Source organism: Chanos chanos, chromosome 7, assembly GCF_902362185.1.
Source record: "Chanos chanos chromosome 7, fChaCha1.1, whole genome shotgun sequence".
In the NCBI taxonomy this organism is placed as follows: Eukaryota; Metazoa; Chordata; class Actinopteri; order Gonorynchiformes; family Chanidae; genus Chanos; species Chanos chanos.
In genome coordinates, this window is record NC_044501.1 from 22,614,529 (window position 1) to 22,636,817 (window position 22,289).

The 22,289-nt window shown below is 40.5% G+C and overlaps 1 protein-coding gene across 1 annotated transcript in view; it reads right to left on the minus strand.

Annotated features, from left to right (window-relative positions):
* The window catches only part of ptprt (protein tyrosine phosphatase receptor type T), a 204,748-nt gene that overhangs the window by 68,183 nt on the left and 114,276 nt on the right, over positions 1–22,289 (minus strand). The window contains exons 11-14 of the mRNA XM_030779105.1: positions 19,425–19,698; positions 12,494–12,530; positions 10,685–10,741; positions 3,992–4,127 (exon numbers count right to left, since the gene is read on the minus strand). Of these exons, the coding sequence (XP_030634965.1) occupies positions 3,992–4,127; positions 10,685–10,741; positions 12,494–12,530; positions 19,425–19,698 (504 nt within the window). The remainder of the gene's footprint in view (positions 1–3,991; positions 4,128–10,684; positions 10,742–12,493; positions 12,531–19,424; positions 19,699–22,289) is intronic.

Genomic DNA, 22,289 nt, shown 5'->3' on the forward strand with positions numbered 1-22,289 from the left:
GGGCATGTGAATGGTCAGTCTTATCTGAGGGATTTCACTGTGTGACAACACAGCTTTATCGCTAACAAGCTCTGTGAAGGAAAGATTCTTTCTTTGGAAGTCTTTAGAATGTACACTGGCTCTTCAGAAGTGGTTTTCAGTTACTGCAAAACCAGCAACAAAACTGGCAACTGTTTCAGGACATACAACAATATTTCAGGACCTTGGCTACAGTTTTCAATGGCTACTGATATTTTAAGCCACGTACTGCTTTACTCTGATAATACAAATCTTTCCCAGGCATCACAGAATGGGACAAATGTTTGCAGTTACCTAAAACTATAGCTTCGTGTCTCATCGACACTGTATGTAATTGTGCCGGAGTTTGTATTTACCTACTCGGAAGATCCAAATAGAAATGGATTCAAAAATATGTTAGTTCATTGTGAAAACAAGTGTAAAAGATGGCACCCTGCCGTGTTTTTAATGGTGACTGTAATGGAAGTCGACAGTTCTTGCTGGGTAAACTCCAGTCTCTTTGAGAGTCTGCATTCTGACAGAAGATACAGTCTAATAGAAAACCACAAACTGGCCCAGACACTATCCCTTTTCATTTATATTAGCACCAACATGTCTCAGTGTGGCCCCTCTTACTACACACAAAGCTCATTTTAGCTGTTTAAGACATGGCCAAGTTCACCACATGTCAAGGACATGGATACTAAAGTAAACACAAAAACACTAAAGTAAAGACCAAATATATAAAGTTAATGTGCAAACCAGTGAGAGCAATGGGAGCTTCTTGTGACCTCCTGCCCTGAAGTGACAGAAGTTTTCATGACTAAATATTAAAATGATCATGTATCTTACCCCCTAGTTACCCAGTCAGCTGTTCAAAAACTGAACAAAATGATATCTGTGTAAATGGGCTTGTAAATCTATACATGTGGGATTGCCTTAGGAAAAGTTGCAAAGATTTGGGGAAAATTTACATCAGACTTCTGAAAACAATGCGACTTCTGAAACGGTCCACACACACATGCACACACGCACGCACGCGCGCACACACACACACACGCACGCACGCGTGCACGCACACACACACACACACACACACACACACATGCTTAGAAGCTGTGGCTTCTGACGGCCCTCTGGAGTGTATGAGGAATGAAGAGTAAACTAATGTTCCTTCAGGGTCAGACAAGTTCTGAGAGTGTACGTGCAACGGCTGGCCAATGTCTTCTTGAATCCATCATCAAAAACTGCAAGGATACCGAATGTCACAATTCAGACTTTTAAGAGATACGGCCGTCATGAATAATTAAGCACAAAACGTCCCGGAGAAGGTGAAAAAAAAAAAAGAAAGCCTCCGAACTGAAACCCCATGGCATTTTTTTTAGCACTGCCGTGAAAAGACATAAATTGGCCATTAAGTTCAGCCTTTCCACTCCATCCAACCTTGTATTATTACTTTAAAAGACAAATACCATTCCTTCAGCCACCCTAAAAAAGGCATGTGTAATTCTAGTCCTGAAAGATTTAACAGGGAATTCTCCAGCTTCAAACAAGTTTTTTCTTTCACTCTGCAAATAATTAATACCAACCAAAGAGGCCTGTAAAATGTTGCAATTCGTAAAGCATGGCATCTGTAACCCATCTGTGTCCCAGGATAAAATATGGATGGTGTGGAGGAGTGTGCTGTCCCAGAATGTCGCATTTACTCGCCTGTCTCTTCCAGACCTGTTTCTGAAGGCAGGTTGCCAACTCAACTATTTATCAACGTGCATGGACTTTCACTGCTAGATCTGCATGATACCTCTGTTCCAGCAATACCCACAGACTCAGTTTCCTATTTACTGTATGATTTTATCTGCATTTTAGATATGAAATATTATGATTAATCTTTATGTGGATGTGTTTTTAACTATGTCATTCTCTCTTAAGCCACCAGCACACTGTAAAAATGATCATATTGTACAACAGTTAATGTCAGTTTGTTATTTAAGAGAACATGTTAACACTGAAGAATTTATACAAGTAGCTTTTACGCAAATGTGACACTGTGAAGATCACAGCTTAAAATGTTCTTGGCTCTACACTAGTAAATCTTTTGCTCTCTTTTAAATCAGGGGAAATGGTGAACTGTTTTTAAATCAGCGGAAACGATTAACTGTTTTTAAATCAGTGGAAACGGTGAACAGTTTTTAAAATCCAGTGGAAACGATGAACTGTTTTTAAAATCCAGTGGAAACAGTGAACTGTTTTTAAAATCCAGCGGAAACAGTGAACTGTTTTTAAAATCCAGCGGAAACGGTGAACTGTTTTTAAAATCCAGCGGAAACGGTGAACTGTTTTTAAAATCCAGCGTCTCTGAGTACAAGTCTGTGCCAGTCATCCTCAAGATGACCTTTTATTTATTTATTTATTTATTTATTTATTTATTGCCTGTTTTAATATAAACATACTATCATCAACTTTGTATTTATGTGTCTCCAAATGATGAGTCATTAGCAAGAACAAGCCAAGGACACTTCCTGGCAAAAACAGGTGTTTTCAAATAAACAAACAAATAAATAAATAAATAAACAAAACGTCATAATTAAGAAACTGTTGATACTGTTGAGGGTTGTAATAGTGCCTCTATTCCTGTATATGATTCAGCTCATGTCTATATTTACAAGTAGAAGGTTTTCAACTCCCTGGAGGTGTGTCCCAAAAAAACACTGCAATTTTCTCTGGTAATTAAAACCAAGCACGGTCGTGCAGTCTTGCGTCTCTCATAAAAGGCTGTACTTACTGGGTAGAAAATTAAAATGATATTCACAGGCATAATTAAGGCTAATCTTTTACAACAGGTAAACAAATAATCATAGAAAAAAAACCTGAGAGGTTTGATTTGCGTCTGAAGACCTGCGGCAGTGAATTTTGTTCCAAACCAGGATGGAAATATCTGAACTAATAGCTTTGTGCCATGTCTCATGCTTTTCCCTTTTTTCCTTCAGTGGCTGTATTTCTGTTTGGCTGAACTTGTCGGAGCAATGTTACAGAAATTCATTTAAATCCTTCATGACGTTTTCAACATTCTACAGCGTTCCATTCAGTCCATTCTGATACATTGTGAAAAGAGCACAAACAAAGATGTGTTTATATATGAGAGTTCTAGAGCAGGAGTCTTCATTGTAATTCCAGTCATACCTGGTTACAACAAGTCTCAATTTTCATACATATCTATATGTGTTTGTGTGTGCGTGTGTGTCTGTGTGTGTGTGTGTGTGTGTGTGTGTGTGTGTGTGTAGAGAGAGAGCAGGGGTGAAGGGTGAGAAGCAGAGAGGCAGTGTGTGGACAGAGAGGCAAATCGTACTGCTGCTGAATGACATGAACAGTATGTCGTTGGGCAAGCGTTGGGGGGTTGGGTGGGGGTCAAAAAAGGTGAGACGGATTCGAGAAAAGCACGGAACAAAGGAGAAGAGAAAGGAAGGATGCAATGGAGAAAAAGCCAGTGCGTATGTTTCTTAACGAGGAGACACAAAGCTGTTATATCAGAAGCAGTCTTAAACAAAACCTCACTAGTCTGCTCTCAGCTATACTACTCAACACACCAATCAGAATAGAGCAATACACTCCCAATACTGAGATTAGTGGTTTGTCTTGGTTAAAGTTTTCATAGGCAAGTCTGTCTGTAAGGGACAACAATATTTCAGTCTCTCTCATTAGCACATCAGATGGTTAACAGTCATACTATATTAATATTACAGAAACTGCAGACCCAGAACAGAATATGTGTAGCGTGAGATTACAGACAGAATCACCCAGGAGAGCTTTACCTTAAACCAAAATAAGATTTCACTGCTCAGAAACACTGAACCATTTACTTATCACATCTCTGACAGAAGTAACAGAATAACATTCTCCTGAACAAAACATAAGCTTGTCTTATTGCCTTCATTTCCTAAGCTAAAGCTATGTGTAACACAGATACGTCTGTCTGACTCTTACGAGGGCTCTGTACCTGCGTTTGAAGGTCAGTAGCAGTCCCAGTAAGATGATGACGAACATGAGAATCCCTGCGATGACTCCTGCCATCTTGACCGTACTGTCCACCTGCTTCTCAGGCTCAACTGCATCCGAATTCTGGGTGGAGGCACCTGCAGGAGAGAGAGACGGATCACAGAGAGGAGAGAAGGCTTTAACTGGGCCGGGCTCTGCCCAGAGCACTGTCCTAACACACGCAAACAGACCACACATCCACAAAACACACAGACACATACAACACACACATATTATACATACACACAAACTACACAAACACACATTTACACATCCACAAAACACACACACACACACACACACACACACACACACACTCTACACAAACACACATTTACACATCCACAAAATACACATACATACATACACACACACACACACACGCATACACACGCACATGCACACATTCACACACTGCACAAACACACACGCACGCACGCACGCACACACACACACACACGTACACACACACACACAGAGGTGCCAGAGTAATGAGAAGATTTTGGGGAGAGCTGGTCAATCAGAGGGGCATGCAAATGAAAGCTGGATTATTCTTTACTATAAGAGTGTGGATCTGATTGGATGATAATGGAGGACAACATGCACTGAAGACCTCGGTGTTCAGTAGCAGATTCAGATTTTCATCTGTGTGTATAGAGGAAAGGGAAGACAGGATGACAGGGAAGTCAAGAGGTAAGGAGAATGAGGGATGTGTCACTGGCACACTGGCATTTGATTTCTGTATGTCTCCTTTCCAATACTGGTCAAGAGAGACTAAACTGTCAGACCATATGCCCGGTCAAACCCAGGGCGGAGCAGTAAAATGCTCAAAACGTCTACTACCAGAAATCTCACAACACTCCCAAACTGTCACCAGCTGTGAGGATGTTAAGACCTGATATAGCTGTCAAAAGATTATACACCTGACAAATAACATAACTTGTGATTCTAACACACCTATTCTTTCACGCACAACTAAATCCACACACGTGACACCAAAGTCAGGAAAAACAACTATACGAAGAAAGGAATTACACAGGAAAGAAAGAGGACATTGGGAACTGCTTATACAATCAGCCAAAAGCAAGAATATGCATAAATAATTACATAAATAAATGAATAAAATGTGAAAGAAAAACAGAGGGAAATTCCTTGATGTCTTGCAACATGCGATTGAATGAATTAATCCAACCATTCATTGCTGTCAGAGGAAGGACTAACTGTCTTCAGTGTGTTTTTGCTTTCTCCTCTGCCTGTTATGCCTGCTCCAGTGGAGACTGGCCAGGATGCTTGCACAACCTTGATAAACAATGGTGTCTTATTAATCCATTCATGTGTCCATGTGGAAGCTTTTATCTCAGACCAAAAAGATATCTCACCAGACAAAGGTGGAAAAGGTTCAGATCTTTTCATACCGAGTAGATTGATGTTCTGACCACACTAACATCGGCACTGCAGATATAATCCCAGCACAAAAGATTAATAAATTAAAAAAAACAAAACAAAAAAAAACATCCTGATGATTGACAGGGACATGCCAGAGAAAGTGAAGGAAACATTTTTTTTCCCTTCTTTTTCAACTAGTTGTTCCGAGTATATGATGCCAGTGTCCACGTCTCTCTGCTAACCTCTGTCCTTGCTGAAATTTTAATCTATTTTTAAAATGAACTTTTCTAAAAGCACATATTGTATTTTTAAGAAGAAAAGATTCATTGCATAGGGAGAAGTGAATAACTCTCGTTTGAGAGAATTATTTCACTTCTAATTGGTAACTTTGTAACCTTGGCAACACCTTCAACGCAGTGCATGTCTTTAAGCTATTATAAATGTCTCTGAAAGACATTATAATTCTATTATTGGGACTAGTGTGCCATACAGATCAAGTGAATGCAGGTTATAAGGAAAGAACTAAAGCAGAACAATTGCAGTTATCTCTCTCGCTCGCTCTCTTTTTTTTTTTTTTTTCTTTTCTTTTGGTTTATAGTCAATCACACTTCAGACAGTAGAGTAAAATGTAAAAGGTTTTTAATTAGTCTTCAGAGCTACAGCTTGATTCATTATGCTTTATTTACAGCAATAGCACTACCAGAATTTTAAATGGGCATTTTATTCATATTTATCTATGACATAAGCATGCCAGGCAGCACATTTTCTGAGTTAAAGCTACTACAACAGGGGTCACCTGTTCCAGTGGAGTGACTGTGAACTGCTCAAAGAAGCTACTACAACAGGGGTCACCTATTCCAGTGGAGTGACTGTGAACTGCTCAAAGAAGCTGCTACAACAGGGGTCACCTATTCCAGTGGAGTGACTGTGAACTGCTCAAAGAAGCTGCTACAACACCGGGGGTCTGGTGAAGTACAATTAAACAAGCTTTTCTGTGGCCTTCCTGTAAAATTACAATATATATATGTGTGTATGTGTGTGTGTGTGTGTGTTATAAATAGAGAGCTTTAGTGAAACTGCCCCTGTTAAAATTCTGTAACTACATCAGTATTAGAGAGTGTACACGGTAAAACAATCACACCTACCCAGGGTTTACTGAGGTTTAGTGTATTATATGTTTCCTGTTAACAGAAACAAGACCTGAGGTGCACGTACTGAAGACTGTAAGCTATATAGAGAGATCATACAGTGCATTGTGACTGTGTGGCTGTATTGACCAAACACATGCCCTGACCCCAGGTGTTGAGACATGACAGAAAAACCCACTCTCATGTTAGCTACCTGAGCGGGTGAAAAATAGATCCAGTCTTCTCCGGTGAGACACGCTGTACTGGCCATGAGAGCTGAGAGCCTTCCTACTCTCTTTTCCTCAGTAGCACACAGGTGGCTCTGCCTGTACAAACTAGACCTCACAGGCCCCTGGATCACCTGTTTTTCAATCATGGCAGCAGCCGATTGGCTGGATGTTGTCTGCCGTCCTCGACCCAGACGGGTTCAGTGGTTCATCGGCGAACAATGGAGAACCCATCTGGCTGCGTTAGCCCCTTTTCTGCTATCAGCATCAGCTTAGCTCCTGCCCTCGCGATCAGACTCACTTAACAGGGGTTCTGGCCAGATGCCTGCCTCTTATCTCACTCTACTATTTTACACGTGGGGGGGGTGTAGAATGATTGTGTCGCTCCAGGAATAATTCTGACCTTGCCTCTTTGTCAGAGACGACAAGTATTGGTTGAAAAACAGATGCCTGTGCATGGCATTTTGCACTGAAAGCTATCTTTTTTTTTATCCTTTTTTTAAAAAGATTGCAGACTTTGTAGTTCTGAGAGTGGTATCATCAGGGCTGTTTTAATCCAGTGGACCCCATACCCCTATACTTAATATTTTTTCTCCTGCAGGTGAGAGGTGCCCCCCCCCCCCCCCCCCCCCCCCCCCCCAAAAAAATCCCTTGCATGTGATAAGTGCGGAAAAAAAGCTGCATTATAAATAAAAGAGCTGCAGAAAAATCAGAGAATAAAGCTGATCTGGAGCGAGGAGGCTCTGAGGAGGCGTGTGTAAATGGATTAAATACTTCTGTAAATGAGAGCTAGGAAGTGCCAGAAATGTGAGGTGTGACTGAGATGAGCCGCTGGAAGAGCAGAGAGTTAGCCTGTATGAACAGAAAATGATTTAAAAAAAAAAAAAAACATAATCTGGCAATGGTTAGTCATGTGTACTTTTGATCGGTCACAGTGTTATAGAGGTTTGAGAGACATGATAATTAAATGCTAATGCTTACAGAGTACTCGATGTTTACATAGTACTCAGTGTTTACAGAGTGCTCAATGTTTACAGAGTACTCGATGTTTACATAGTACACAATGTTTAAATAGTACTCAGTGTTTACAGGGGACTCAGTGTTCACAGAACAGTGCACGATTATGGTATCCTTTTGTATTGCCTTATGCTGTTGTCACCTTGTCATCTTGAGATGTTCAAAACACATATAAATATGTAGACTACTGTTGATTAGCGCTGATTATAGAAAAAACAAACAAAAACTTCATCAAAGCAGCACAGTGACCCAGCACCACTGCACTTGAATCAGTTATGGTATCAGAAGATAGTACAACAACATATAAAATAAATGTAAAGTTGGGTAATATTAGTGCTAGATCACGTGTTCCTTCACCTTCATGCTTGGATATCTACACTGACTGGTATACTTGAGAATAATAGGAGATACCTGGTATAATAAAATATGTTACTAAAAAGTTTTTAGGACTGCAGACTAAGTAGGCTCCTAAAATACATATTTAGGAAAAATTACAGAGGGAAGAGAGAGGAGATTTTGCAAGGCATTTAAAATTTCAAATACAAAACCACTGGGTGTTGATATGGAGACTCAAGCATAAATATATCTTTAATGTTCATGCAGGGCTCCTTTAAAACATTTTATTTAGAGTATAATTCAAAGGATTTGATCCATCCAAAAATAAATAAATAAAAAAATAATCTCTTCATGATTAAAAGGCTCACCATATACCTCCAAACGCCCACAGTTCTGCTTGTTTGCCTAAAGAGAATGGAAATCCTTTTATCCAGGGTTGAGGGAAAAGATGAAGTATCAGAGAGGAATTATTACTGGAACCCACGATGTTAAAAGGTAATCCTGGGCCTATATGGGCTAACAGGAGGTGGCAGTCCGCCACTTTCTTTGTGTACATTTCGTGAGATATTTCTGTAACGCCTGCGAATGCTCTGGATTTAAAAAAAAAAAAAAAAAACTTTGCAGAGGGCTGTTGCGTACCAGAAGGATAAATGTTTGGGTAGAGGTAGTGGGGGGAGGGGGGCTAGAGAGATGGAGTCACATTGTTGACTGCTGGGCTCTGACTGGTGTTTGGCAGTGAACGTGAACAAAGCTTTAGTGCTGAGTACCTCTAACGGGATTATAATCTCAGCCATTGTAATTTGGGCTTCGATGGCCCTGGATTAGAATCCCTCATCTGTCATCCTTGTAAATGAGCCATGATGCTGATACTAGCAGAAGAATATGCCCTGTGCTCTGAATACCAGGGCAGGGTCACTAACAGCGGGGGTCGGGGGTGCACTTTAACTACTCTGAAGGTTTTAGTCCTTTATCCGGCTTTCTGACCACCAGAACAGGGTTACTAGGATTCTAGGGCACATGTTGTACAATTGTTCTGGTAATGCCATTTTTACTACTTAACTGCAAACATAATTCAAACTCATAATCCATCAATAAAGAAAAGGCCCTTTTCTAATGAAAAAAAACCCCTTTTCTCATGAAATTTGAGAAGTAACATTTCATCTGGAAACATCTCTGGTCTCAGTCACAAAAAGCAGAATATTTTCGGAAAACACATTAAGGAAATTTGATGAGGGAGTACTAACAGACTACACAGTCTGTGAGAAGCGTAATGCTGTGTTTAAAGACACTTCACCTAGAGAACATCCACAGCAGAGCCTGTGAACACACTCTGCACTGACACTTTATCTCTCTCGCTTCACTTCAGGTCAGGTATTCCCATTCATGGTCTTTTTTAAAGAAATAAAATGGAACAATCCAAAACACATACAGAAACACTCTTGCATTCAAACACTCTCACACACTAGCACTCACACACTCTCACACATAGCTACACGCACACACACACACAAACTTAACACAAATACATATAGACACATAGGTGTACATGTACACAGTCAGAAGCGTGCAAGCACACACACACACACACACACAGAGTGAAGGAGGAGGCTGGCAGGGTGTGTCTGTTAGGCAGTCGGTCAGATGGGGGTAAAATTACATCACTGTGGTAGCCATGGTTTATCATTCTGTGTTTTGCTCATAAACTTGTTAGCGCTTCCCTGCTAGACCATATAAACGGTGTCAATGTAAATCGGACTCCCAGCTCAAGCAAACCACTAATGAACTGAAATACAAAGTGCTAATTCCTGTGGGTACTAATGTCTGACTGAACAGGGGGCACCAGAGTGGTTGCTCTGAGCTTGGGCTTACAGTCCAGTTTACTGGCTGTGATTAGGAGAAAGTGAAGTGTACAGTTCAAGCACAGCAGCAGATTTGTGGTAATTCAGTCTATACTAAATATTACCTGAAGCTATTCTGTTTCTTTATTAAATAAGTAAATAAAAAAAAAGTCTGAAACCCATTTCTTAGATTCCATATTAGTGAATGAAACTTGTAGATGCGATTGCTCATTTTCTTTCTTTTGCTCTCTCTCTCTCTCTCTCTCTCTCTCTCTCTCTGTCTTTTTCTCTAACGTGAGCAAAACGCTTTACAACATCATGAGCAAAACTACAATAGGAATGTGAGGGTTCTTGAAAATGAAAACCGATCCAAAAAAAGAAAAAGAAAAAAGAGAAGAAAAGTGAGACAGGTAGGCTGAGTGTTTAGATCAAGAACACAGTGGGTACAGTCATATGAATGGATGTAATGACAGCCAGCCAAAGTTCTGAGGAAAAAAAACAAAACAAAGCAAAACAAGACACCATGCAAATGCTGTATGACAACATGAGAACAAAAACAGACACAATGTTGTGTTAGCAGGAGAGTGGAAACCAACCAAAGTTAATTCAAACAAAAAAAAGTTACAAACAAAAAAGGGAGGAGACATAAGAACTGTATGTAGAGAAAGAAGAAGAAGAAGAAGAAGGAAAAAAAAAGAAATCTGACTAATGGAGTAATAATCACCTTCACTAGGGATGACAAGTATGTAGGGCGTGGTCATTTGTCCCCTACCTATTACCACTAAGACAAGGTTCAAAGGTCCAGGCCGGCATGCATGAAAGAAAGAAAGAAAGAAAGAAAGAAAGAAAGAAAGAAAGAAAGAAAGCAAGAAAGAAAGAAAGAGTCTAAAAAAGGACGCCTTGATTCTGGAAGATTCTCAGGTCTTGAGTTGTAGCTGTGCAAGAAGATTGATATTTCAGATGTTTTGTTTTGTTTTGTTTTTTTGACAAGAAAAGGAGTGACTGGGAATGGATATGTGAGTAACATTATCATTATTCTACTCTATTGTCCTAATTATTCCACTGTGCAGTCAGAACAGTTGAAAACAACCAGTTGGAGTGAACTGGAGACATTAATCAGGGATTGTAAATTTTTAAATCATATCTTTACAGGAAGGATGACAGATCAGTTTGAAATTGATGTGAGACACTGACTGCTAGAGGAAAAGAAAAATGAATAAACAAACAAAAACAAACAAACAAAACAAATGGAAAAGGGAAAAAAAACATAGCTGAATTGTGTTTGGACTTTGTGGCTAAAACAATTTTGACAAAAGAACTTTATGTTAGACAAAAAATCAAAAAACAAAAACAAAAAAACAAACAAACAAACCCCCCCACCCCCCCGACAAAAGAAGAAAAAAAAAACAAAAAAAAACAAGGATTCATAAACTGAGTAGGACGGTCCTTCAGACAAAGATAGTTAACCTCTCTTTTGTCTGATGATTATGATATAAAAGGAAATAAAGCCACAAAGCGTAAAGCATGCCTTCTCCAAAAGAGACGGTATTGGTCTCTCCCGGTCACAGAGCGAAATGGAATGAAGATAAACAAGTAGAAAAGCCGACTGAGAAGAACACTGCCCAGATGACAAATGACTTCAGCAGGACAGAAAAAAAATATATATATACAAAAAATAAACAAATTGGTGTTGTCTGTGTACAAAATGCATCGGGAGCATGACCACAGAAAAAGCAATAGGTAAAGAAAATGAATGGATGAGAAAAGTGAAAAGTGAAGATCATATCATATGAGGAGCTCTATGGTCCAATATCACTACCCCCTACCCCCCAACCCCAACCTCCCATTACTGTAATGGAGGGTGTCTTCATATTTGCTTGAGCTTTAACGTGGTATTATAAAAGAAGGCATCCCATGGAACAAAAGGAAATGAAATGAATGAATTGAAAAGTCTGTACAGGCTCTCAAACCAAAGAGCCATACTAATGCCAAGGCAGAGTTTCTGAGTCTAAATGAACTGTTTTCCAATAGAGCAAACTCAGCTACATTTAATGTGTGTCATAGTCAAGGTGAACAGGCCTACTGGGCTCGATCATAGGAATCCAAATGATTGACTTGTCTGATTAAAGCCATAAAATGGGTCCACTCATACAATCATTTAAATTAAAACATTTAATTAAAAAAAGGTGCCTAAGGGATTAAGGACGAATTTGAACACAGAGAAGAGAAAACAACAGTTTTATGGTTTGAATCCAATTCATAACTCCCACTATTTTTGAGAAACAAACTGTAACTGTACCATTATAACAACAAGTGGTGCATAGACATTCACGGTAAAGGGCAGTCTTAATAAAGGTGCCTCTCTGGGTTTGGTATGAGAAACTTTCAAATTATCTAAAATGTTTTCCATCCATTTTCCCACTCAAAAATAACAAGAGTAAAGCAATAAAATACCATCAATGACTTAAAAACAAAACGAAACAAAACAAAACTAATAATTCATAAAAGATGAGAGGCAGAGGAATTCTCATACCTTTGGTGGCCAGACGCACACAGTTGATTTTGGTTTCCTGTAAGAGAAAAAAGAGAAATGTTTTGTAATTAAACATGAAATGGAGCATACATTGCATTACACTGCAGTAATTGTAACTGTAACTGTAATTGGGGATGGTGACATGGGGAGACCCTGGTTTAGACAGTGAAAATGAAATGGCATTGACGTGGTTTGTCAGTTTGACAAACATCAGATTATACGAATGAACAAAAAAAGAGGACACATTCGCGCACGTGCACACACACACACACACACACACACACACACACACACACACACACACACACACACACACACACAGGGAGACTATGTGTGGAGTGAGCATACAGTTAGCACAGGGTGTGTGTTATGGTGTTGGAGAAGATTCCCGTGCAGATCGATAAGTTCCATTATGGTGGCACTCAATACAGGACTGTGAGATTCTACATTATTCATTTAAATTAACCTGCTTATTGATTTTCCACTTGCCACAGCTGAAATCCCCCTGTGCCCAGAGAGCAGCTCCACACAAAGCCCAGGGGACATGTGTTAAATAGCACTTAGACTGGTTCTAGCAGGCACTGCGCCTCATTATTACCACTGATTTCATTTGAGGGTTTTAGAAAATGAATCACTGGATTAGAGAGAGGAAGAAAAATTGACTCTAGAGTGGAACTGTTTGGAACTGTTGGTAGAGTCAAAATGAGCCGTCATGGAGGGGGTCTCTCTCTGTCTCTCTCTCTCTCTCTCTCACTCCGCACGCCCCCCCCCCCCATACCTGCGCCTCTTCGTCCTCTGAGTATGAGAGTTAGTGGCTCCTGCAAAATGATGGCTAAACCCTCACACTCCCAGCCTTCTGAATGTGTATTCTCAAATACACACGCCTACTGACTACCATCTGTCAGACTGAACTAATGTTGAACACTGTTCCAACAGGAGAGGCAGTGTGGTGTGAATCTAATCTCCAGCTGAAACTCTCACCTCAGCATTTGTCTGGTTCCTTTTCCTTATTAGAACAATGAAAAACTGGATTTTCATGACATAGATGGTCTGGACAAGATGGTCTTTGCATTGGTGAAGCAAAATCTTCTGCAGAACCCCATACCCATACACACTTTACACACATTAACATTACAGCAAGTTACCACAGACCTAAGCACTGCAATAAGGAATCAATAGCTGAGGCCTGGTTTCCTTAGCAGCAGAGGTGCTGCTGTTATATGGAGAGAAGCAGATGGCGGTCTCCACATTGTCTTGTCAGGGTTGTTTTGTCTCACGTCACGGTGTAGAGAGCTTGAGCACAGTGTCAGACGAATTCAAGTGTCAAAGCAAAGATGGTCCCGTGCACGAGGCAGACCTGTCAGGCCAGACCAGAGAGAACCCCTCCACCCTCTCACTGAATGCTCGAACGTGATGGAGTTACTATTAGGAGGGGCTTCTTGTAGCCAAACAACTCCATGGTATAAGAAAAGAATCGACTGTTTTGCAGATCTCCCATTTCTTGTCTTGGGGCTTGTTCAGTCAGAAAATTCAATCAAAGGATTATATTATTGTTAGTGGTAGGTTAGTATACCTCCAGACTATCACTGAAGTATTTTGGCCTCATTGTCTCTGTCCTTTGGTCAAAACACTGAATAAACTGGGGTACATGAATCTCCAAAAAGCATCTACAGCAACAAAATCCATGTCCCAAGCAAATCGTGCATTTTACTGACAACACTTGTGTACACAGCTTTACAAAGCAGCGTTTTACAGATTGAAAATCGATAGTGTGTGTTAAATTTCTGTCATATTCAAATCAATCTGAAAACCATTTACTGAAAATGAGTGACAGGTCAACCCCACCGACATATTGAAGAAAAAAAAAACTGACCGCTTCTGGCAAGCATTTGAAAATTACAAACCACAAATATGAGAGATATAGATTAAATGTCATGGGCAATGAGTCAGTCATGCCCAACAGTGTTTAAAACTAAACATGTGGCCAATAAGCAGAGCAGTCAGCATTGATCACAAATGTGTGAAAGCAGCTATTTTCCAAAGATGAGATATAAAAAAGAGAAAGTTAATGTGAAGGACTGGATGTGGATGGAAAAAAAGTTGGTTTGAATTTTAAATCAGCCAACAAGTAACAAAGATATAATACTTCAGATCTCAGCCTTAGACAAGAGCAGATTTGTCTTGCTTATATCAGCAAAGTCTGCGGAATAGCTATGTTTAGGAACCAAGGCTCAAAATGAGCAAGCCTGGTTCCTTGGCACGTTCAGCCTTGCAAATGGGGCGTGGAGTGTTTTGTGTCATCCCTTTCAGAGCACGTACGTGGAGTCTGAGGGAAACCAAACTCATTTCTCCGGCTTCGTCTGTGCTCTGACCCCTGCCATGACCTTTCACCTTCAGAGGTTAGATCAATTTAAACCAAACCCAGCAGATTCTCGTTGAGTCTAAGACCCTCTTCTCAAATTTTCACTCTCTCATCATGTCAAACCCTCTGCCATCTAAAACAGACAAACAAAAAAGAAACCTGTACTCAGTGGATTCATGTTCCTCTACGTAAAATCGTTTGGCATTCTGCATGTCGTCTCAGGTGAAACCTAAAACAGCTGCAAAATTTACAGCAATCAGTGATAGGCAGGAGGGGACTGAGCCTCTTCTTGGACTTCTCCTTCGATCTTTTGTTCTGAAAGAATATCACAGATAGCCGTTGTGTTAAATATTGAGATATCTTCTAGAAGTTTTCTTCTTCTCTTCACATCTTAACCTCTCAGTTGCAGTAGATGTTGTAATTGCTGTAAATTTTAGAAGATTAAGACAATCCTCTGAGATAAAACAAACTCAGTTGGGGAAACTGAAAGACATGACAGTTCTGCTGTTAACTCTGGAGACAACATCAGTCCAGCACCGACATGTTTTAATTCTTTTTCCCATATATTCACTCTATCCTGTTTACTGAGCTAACCAAGTGAACCTCACTACAGCAAGTTCCCTTCTTACCTCCACATAATCCATCTCGTGACCTTCAGAACTCACATTCAGGAGATGTTACCAAGGTTACGGCGTCATTTTAACAAAAGAGTCATTTCAAACTCTCACAGAGCCACTGGGAGCTAACCAAATGTTATTCTGCAGGGAGTAAAGCTTGGAGCCCCAGAGCATCTTGAGTTTAGCCCATATGGAGTCTCACAGTATACACATAAGAGACCACAACCACCAAGATACAACAGTCGAGCAATCCCACTTTGCATTCAGGTAAACAGGCATCTGTGCGTGTGTGTGTGTGTGTTCTCATAAACAGCTCACTGGTTATCCCCTAAGTACAGGCAGGAGTGTACAAAGCCTACACACACACACTCACTAACGCATGCAAAACAGGAGAAAATCACTAATTAGCACTTGCCAAGTATGAGCCGTGAACACCATTAATAATCATAATACCAATTTCGACATTATGTGGTAATGTTTCGTTTTATAGCCTGCTAAGTTTCAGGTACTAACTGGGAAAACACATAAGAATCCTGAGTTACAGTGTAATTGCTGCCAGTAAAAAGAGATGAATAGCAACACCTTTACCTGTGCTCTCACTTCTTCACTAAATCAAACACCTCATAATTTTACAAATGCTCCTCTTAATTATTAATTATCTCATTTCATGAAAAATAGACTGCCTTTCACAATGATAGTTCTGACTAAAATGCATATGTATGCATGCTCTTTTTAGACCTACAGAGAAAATAGTTTCGATTTAAAATGACACCATTATTTACCGAACAACAGACTGCCAAGGACTTCTCTAATTTCACGGTACCTCAGGTAAGCAGATAAGACTCGTCAGGTGGAGTCTAATGCTGGAACACATTTACAGTCCCACAGCCCAAGCCTCTGAGCTGAACTTGTGCATAGAGTAAGTGACAGACATGGAAATGTGTAATAATTATCTATTGTTTGCTCTGAGGAGCCAAAATTCATATCTCTACCCTAAAATGTAAATTGTCAGTTTATGGACACTCTGTCCAATGTCTTGCCTTCATATAGGAGAAGAGAGGACACTCGTGTTTCCTCTGATCTGTCTCCACACCAGCTACAGACACACTGCTCTTTATAACACTGAATAAATAAGTTCAAGCAGAACTATCACAGAGGCACAAAACACTTGGATTTAAAAAATGAGAAGACAAATAAAAGTTACGCACGCAGCGCTCTTTTATCATTGGAACAAGCTGATGCCAGATGACCTTGTTCATTAAGCATGTAAAATATTACATAGCAGGATAGCAGGATACACACACATTCTTCTGTGACCTGCCCTACATAAGGATTTACACTACAGAGCAATACACATATCCAATACACACACACACACATACACACGCACACAAACTGTCAGTGGGGGGGGGGGGGGGGGTCTATGTGCGTGTGTGTATGTGTGTGTGTGTTCATTTCACTTTATTGCTCTTTATTTTATCCTCAGTGGACCACTCCATTTAGAATTACAAGTATGTGTGGAAGTGCTACGCAAATGAAAGCTATAGTTGTTGTTGTTGTTGTTATTGTGTTGTTGTTGTTGTTGTTGTGACCTTACAGCCTGTGATTGCTAATGCATCTAAGCAGCATTTGGATAGTTAATTGAACCTTGATAATATTCCAGTGTTTTCAGGTACTATGACTTCCGGTTCTGCCCTATTCCATTTCTGAGCTCAAAGCAATTACAGTCAGACTGCACTTAGACTGAAGCCAGAAACCAAAGAGAGGGACCCAAGGAGATTAAACAGGACGGCTGTGGAGAAACTGGAGTTACCTGCCTCTATGCCCCTGGCAACAGGCCAGAGCATGGAACTCAATGAGCTACAGCTGCTAAAGAAAGTTTTGGGGGTTTTTTTTAGAGTTTTTTGTGACACAACACCAAGGTTTTGAGACAAAAAGCTTTCTGTTACAGATGTTACTGAGTTCTGAGAAATTAATTTGTCCAACACACACTGTCAGACATGATACTCCGACCCTGTCTGGGCTAAAAGAGTACAATTCCCACCAGTTCCCAAGCCAATGGGGGGCCATCACCTGCCAGGGGTTGGGGAGGGCTCGGGAGGGGGCACCATTTTGCGTGAATGGAGTCACTGCGCCTCACTGCAATTCCTCAGCTCATCTTTTTTTATTTTAATTTCAGGGACTGTGTGTGTGTGTATGTGCGTGTGTATGCATGTGTATGCGTGTGTCTGCATGGGCGGGGGGGGGGGGTCGGGGGGGGGTCTGGCTGCTGCTTCTTTTGGTTTCTTCAACACCACTTAAGCAGTGCCCAAGAGGCACTCCACTGCTTCACAGCTCTCTTTGAACAAAAAGTTGGCCAAAGGCAACAATTATTCGCTGTGTTGTTAAGCTCAGGGCATCTATTCACACCGCGCTAACAGGGCTAAACTGGAGTAGGATCCCTAATTAAGCACACGTCCCTACAGCTGAAGAAACCTCCATCACTCTCAGCAGATAGCCAACCCTGCTTTAGTATGTGGTAGAATGTACAGAAACATTTCTGCAGTTTCAGAGGAATTTGAGATGTATTTTTCAAACCACCCAATTAATTTTTTAATTAAAAGATGTTCAGGAGGGAAAAAAAACCCCAAAAAACGAAACATGCACATTTTGAAACATGTATTGCAGTGTGGAGCACTGCGGCATATGGCATCGTGTGGCGTGAGGTCATTCCCACAAAAAACAATCAATAACCAAGATTCCACTGTTGTGTTACATTAAATCAATTCGGGTTTGAAAACTTAAAAATTACAGTAACCTGTACATGCCATTGCATTCCCCATGAGCTTCTACTGGAGAAATACATTTTCAGAGGAGGACATGGTGAGAAGAGAATTCATATTTTATGCATGACTCTCCGATCAAATTATCTAGGTCTCGGCCTGATGTTGTTTTGAGAGGTTTCTGGAGCAGCGTGAAACTCCCAGACTGTACTGAACGAGATGCAATCGCACATCTCGAGCCGCATGGAGCCCACAGCCTGGGCCCAGAGTCACGGAGCGCGCCAGAACCCAGCCAAAAGCCAACTTTATTAAAAAAAAAATATATATATATATATATATGTGTGTGTGTGTGTGTGTGTGTGTGTGTGTGTGTGTGTGTGTGTGTGTATGCAGGCAGCCCACACAGCTGTGTGGCAATGCTGTGCCCTTACTCTAAACCGGTTCTCCTTAAACCGGTTCTCCCTCAAACTTACCCTGAACCTGTTATCCCTAAACCAGCTCCCACCTGATTGGATCCACCCTCAAGACTTCATCTAATGTGTTTCCAGAAATGCGCAATAATCTAGTGTGCCACTGTCTACAAAATTATTCACACTTTCCTATAGAGTCACAATAGACTTTCAAATTCTATATGTAATAATGTTTAGCTATCATTATTATTGTAACCATACACTCATGTTTTCGGTATGCACTGCCATTTTGAATGCTTTTACTGGGGAGGGAAAGAAAGAAAGAAAGAAAGAAAGAAAGAAAGAAAGAAAGAAAGAAAGAAAGAAAGGGCAAATGCCAAATTTGCTCGATGATTGAGTACAAGGCCCTGCTGTTTGCCAGATTACATTATATCCAGTCAAATACGAATTTGAAATAACGTTCGGCACGTAATTTGATTAAGTTCATAAAATAAAAAAAGAACATGGCCCTGCTTTAAAGATATAAAAAGACAATCTGTGTTTTTTTATACATGATGAAACTAAATTTTACTTCACAATAAATGTTGTGATGTGACGTAGGTTTGCACGCCTCCATAACCATTTATCTGGGGGAAAACTATTTGACTCCCAGTTCACAAGCTTCTGGTATCGGCTGAACATCTCAGATTTTGGCAGGCTACGTCACAGAGACTCACTGAACAAACCCTAAAGCAAGCGGACACAGGGTGGTCCCTCACGGCTGCTGGAAAATGCACTCACCCCATTGGCTCTGCTCAGTGCCTGGAAGTAGATGCTGTAGCTCTTTGCAGGGGAGAGAGGGGCGTTCCAGTAGCCGTTGTAAGTTTTGTTGTCTCCGATGGTGAAGGGCTGAACCACTGGCAGGTTGACAGGGGTCAGCTCGGCCGCAAAGTAATGAGCAGAATCCAGGATGGAGGCGTTCTTAAAGCTGACAGGAACGGAGAAGCACTCCACCACGTCGGTCGCCCGCCGAACCTTCTGCCTCCTCTCCTCCTCCACCACCACCTGGTACGCACTGAGGAGGAGACAACAGGAGTGATCAATACCATTACCATCTCACGGGATATAGTGTGCTTCCTACTGCCACTACCAGAACCATTTCACTAAGCACAAATATTTGCCACCTCATTTTAATGACATGATAATTCATCATCATTCATTGATTAGATCCCTGTGTACTCTGATAATAAAGACCAGCAGGGATGTACATATAGATATATGTCTTCTAAATCTTAATGGGCAAGATGGTATGATGCAGTTTGTTTGTTCATGTTCGTGTCACTGGCAAAATGTATAAGACTTCCAAGACTTGTAGACATTTTTTTTATTGTTGTTGTTGTTTTGTTTTTGGTTTTTTTCTTCCCAATGGGAATTACACCACATGCAGTGAATTCGCTTTGTTAAATAATGGATACTGATCCCAGAGCGAGAAAGTAATTCACAACAACATAGTAAAAATACTACTTATGGATTCATAAACACACATAAACATAGCGAAAACTATTTATGAAAACATCAACACTGATATATGTATACAGCACAGGTATGCTGTCATGTACTCAAAGTGTGAGCACAACACCCTGAGAGACCACGTGACCACACGACCACATGACCACACGGTCCATGACTACATGGTACATCATGGACAGGGCGGAGACAGAACACTCCATCACACGAACACACATCCCGAGTAAATCTCTCATTCAACACATCTCTCACATCAGCAACAACTCTAGAAATCTCACATACTCAAGTCAGCATTCAGTACCTGTGGCAGGGCATTCCCAGACTGAACTCCACATTACACATATTGTCCAGAGTACTAGATTCACAGAAAGCATTATAAACCTAAGAGCAGAGTAAAACAGCTCCCAGCCAACACGGCACGTTAATGCCATCACTAATTAATGCGCTAGCTGAGCCAGTCATTAATCATAAAGGAGATTGTTTAGTTTTGTCTGGTCTAGTCGTGAATCACTGAGCACTGCATTTTAAAACCATGTCTGCAATGAGCAGAACTATGGAAACACATTGAAAAAGTTATATTTCAGGTAGATAAGCAACATTATATTATCATACATTGTGTTACGGTTCCTGGATATTCTTCAAAAGAGAAAAAGCAAAACAGTAAGTGGTAAAATGTCTAAAGGCATTGGGTTCAGTGTTCCAGTGTTCCCTTTGGGAGATCCAGCACTGTACTGATGTGTTGGAGTACAAAACATGGATAATAAGTTTAAATACATTTTCATTTCTGTAAATATATCAATGTATATCAAATTTGTAAATTGTGCATGGCATTTATGTGACACCATTTTTTTTTCTTTGTGCACAGTCTCGAGGTGTGTATTATGCCCAAATAAATGTCCCCACTTACAGATAAAAACAGCATAAAGCCGACTGTCGGATAGCAGCTAATGTAAAACTTAAAATAAAGGAGCGAAAACAGTCTGCTCTTAAATCAAGGCCATACACTGCAGTTCTACTCCGCAGGCACATTTCACTACAGTAACACATCACAAAGGAAACAACACAGTCCACTGAACATTTCACTACAGTAACACATCACAAAGGAAACAACACAGTCCACTGAACATTTCACTACAGTAACACATCACAAAGGAAACAACACAGTCCACTGAACATTTCACTACAGTAACACATCACAAAGGAAACAACACAGTCCACTGAACATTTCACTACAGTAACACATCACAAAGGAAACAACACAGTCCACTGAACATTTCACTACAGTAACACATCACAAAGGAAACAACACAGTCCACTGAACATTCCACTACAGTAACACATCACAAAGGAAACAACATAGTCCACTGAACATTTCACTACAGTAACACATCACAAAGGAAACAACACAGTCCACTGAACATTCCACTACAGTAACACATCACAAAGGAAACAACACAGTCCACTGAACATTCCACTACAGTAACACATCACAAAGGAAACAACACAGTCCACTGAACATTTCACTACAGTAACACACCACAAAGGAAACAACATAATCCACTGAACATTTCACCACAGTAACACAACACAAAGGAAACAACATAGTCCACTGAACATCTCACTACAGTAACACATCACAAAGGAAACAACACAGTCCACTGAACATTTCACCACAGTAACGCATTACAAAGGGAACAGTATAGCCCACTGAACTGTTTACTGACTGTCAACACAGGGTTAAAGTAAACAGCGAGAAACTAAGTATAAGGTTCAGTTGAATCTCCCTGAGCCGTAACAGATTTAGCTCACACAGTCTTTCGCCACCTCTGACTAACACACTTAGCTGTTTCAAAAGTCAAGGAGCTGTCATTCCATTTTTTTTTCCAACAGAAAAGCGTGAAACCCTTTTCCTGCCAGGGCCAAATGCAATCAGATGTTTGATAGATGACAACATTTGGTTGAGTGATTAAAGGAACTGATTACATTGAGGAGAAACATTCTCACATGAATTTCAAAGCCCTGAGCAGGAGCAGGGGAAAAGCTTATCTGACATTAAAAAAAAAACAAAAACAAAAAAACATCAGGCCCTGAGGCGGTGGAGTGGGTATCCTGAAACATGAAGTCTACACACGTCATGTC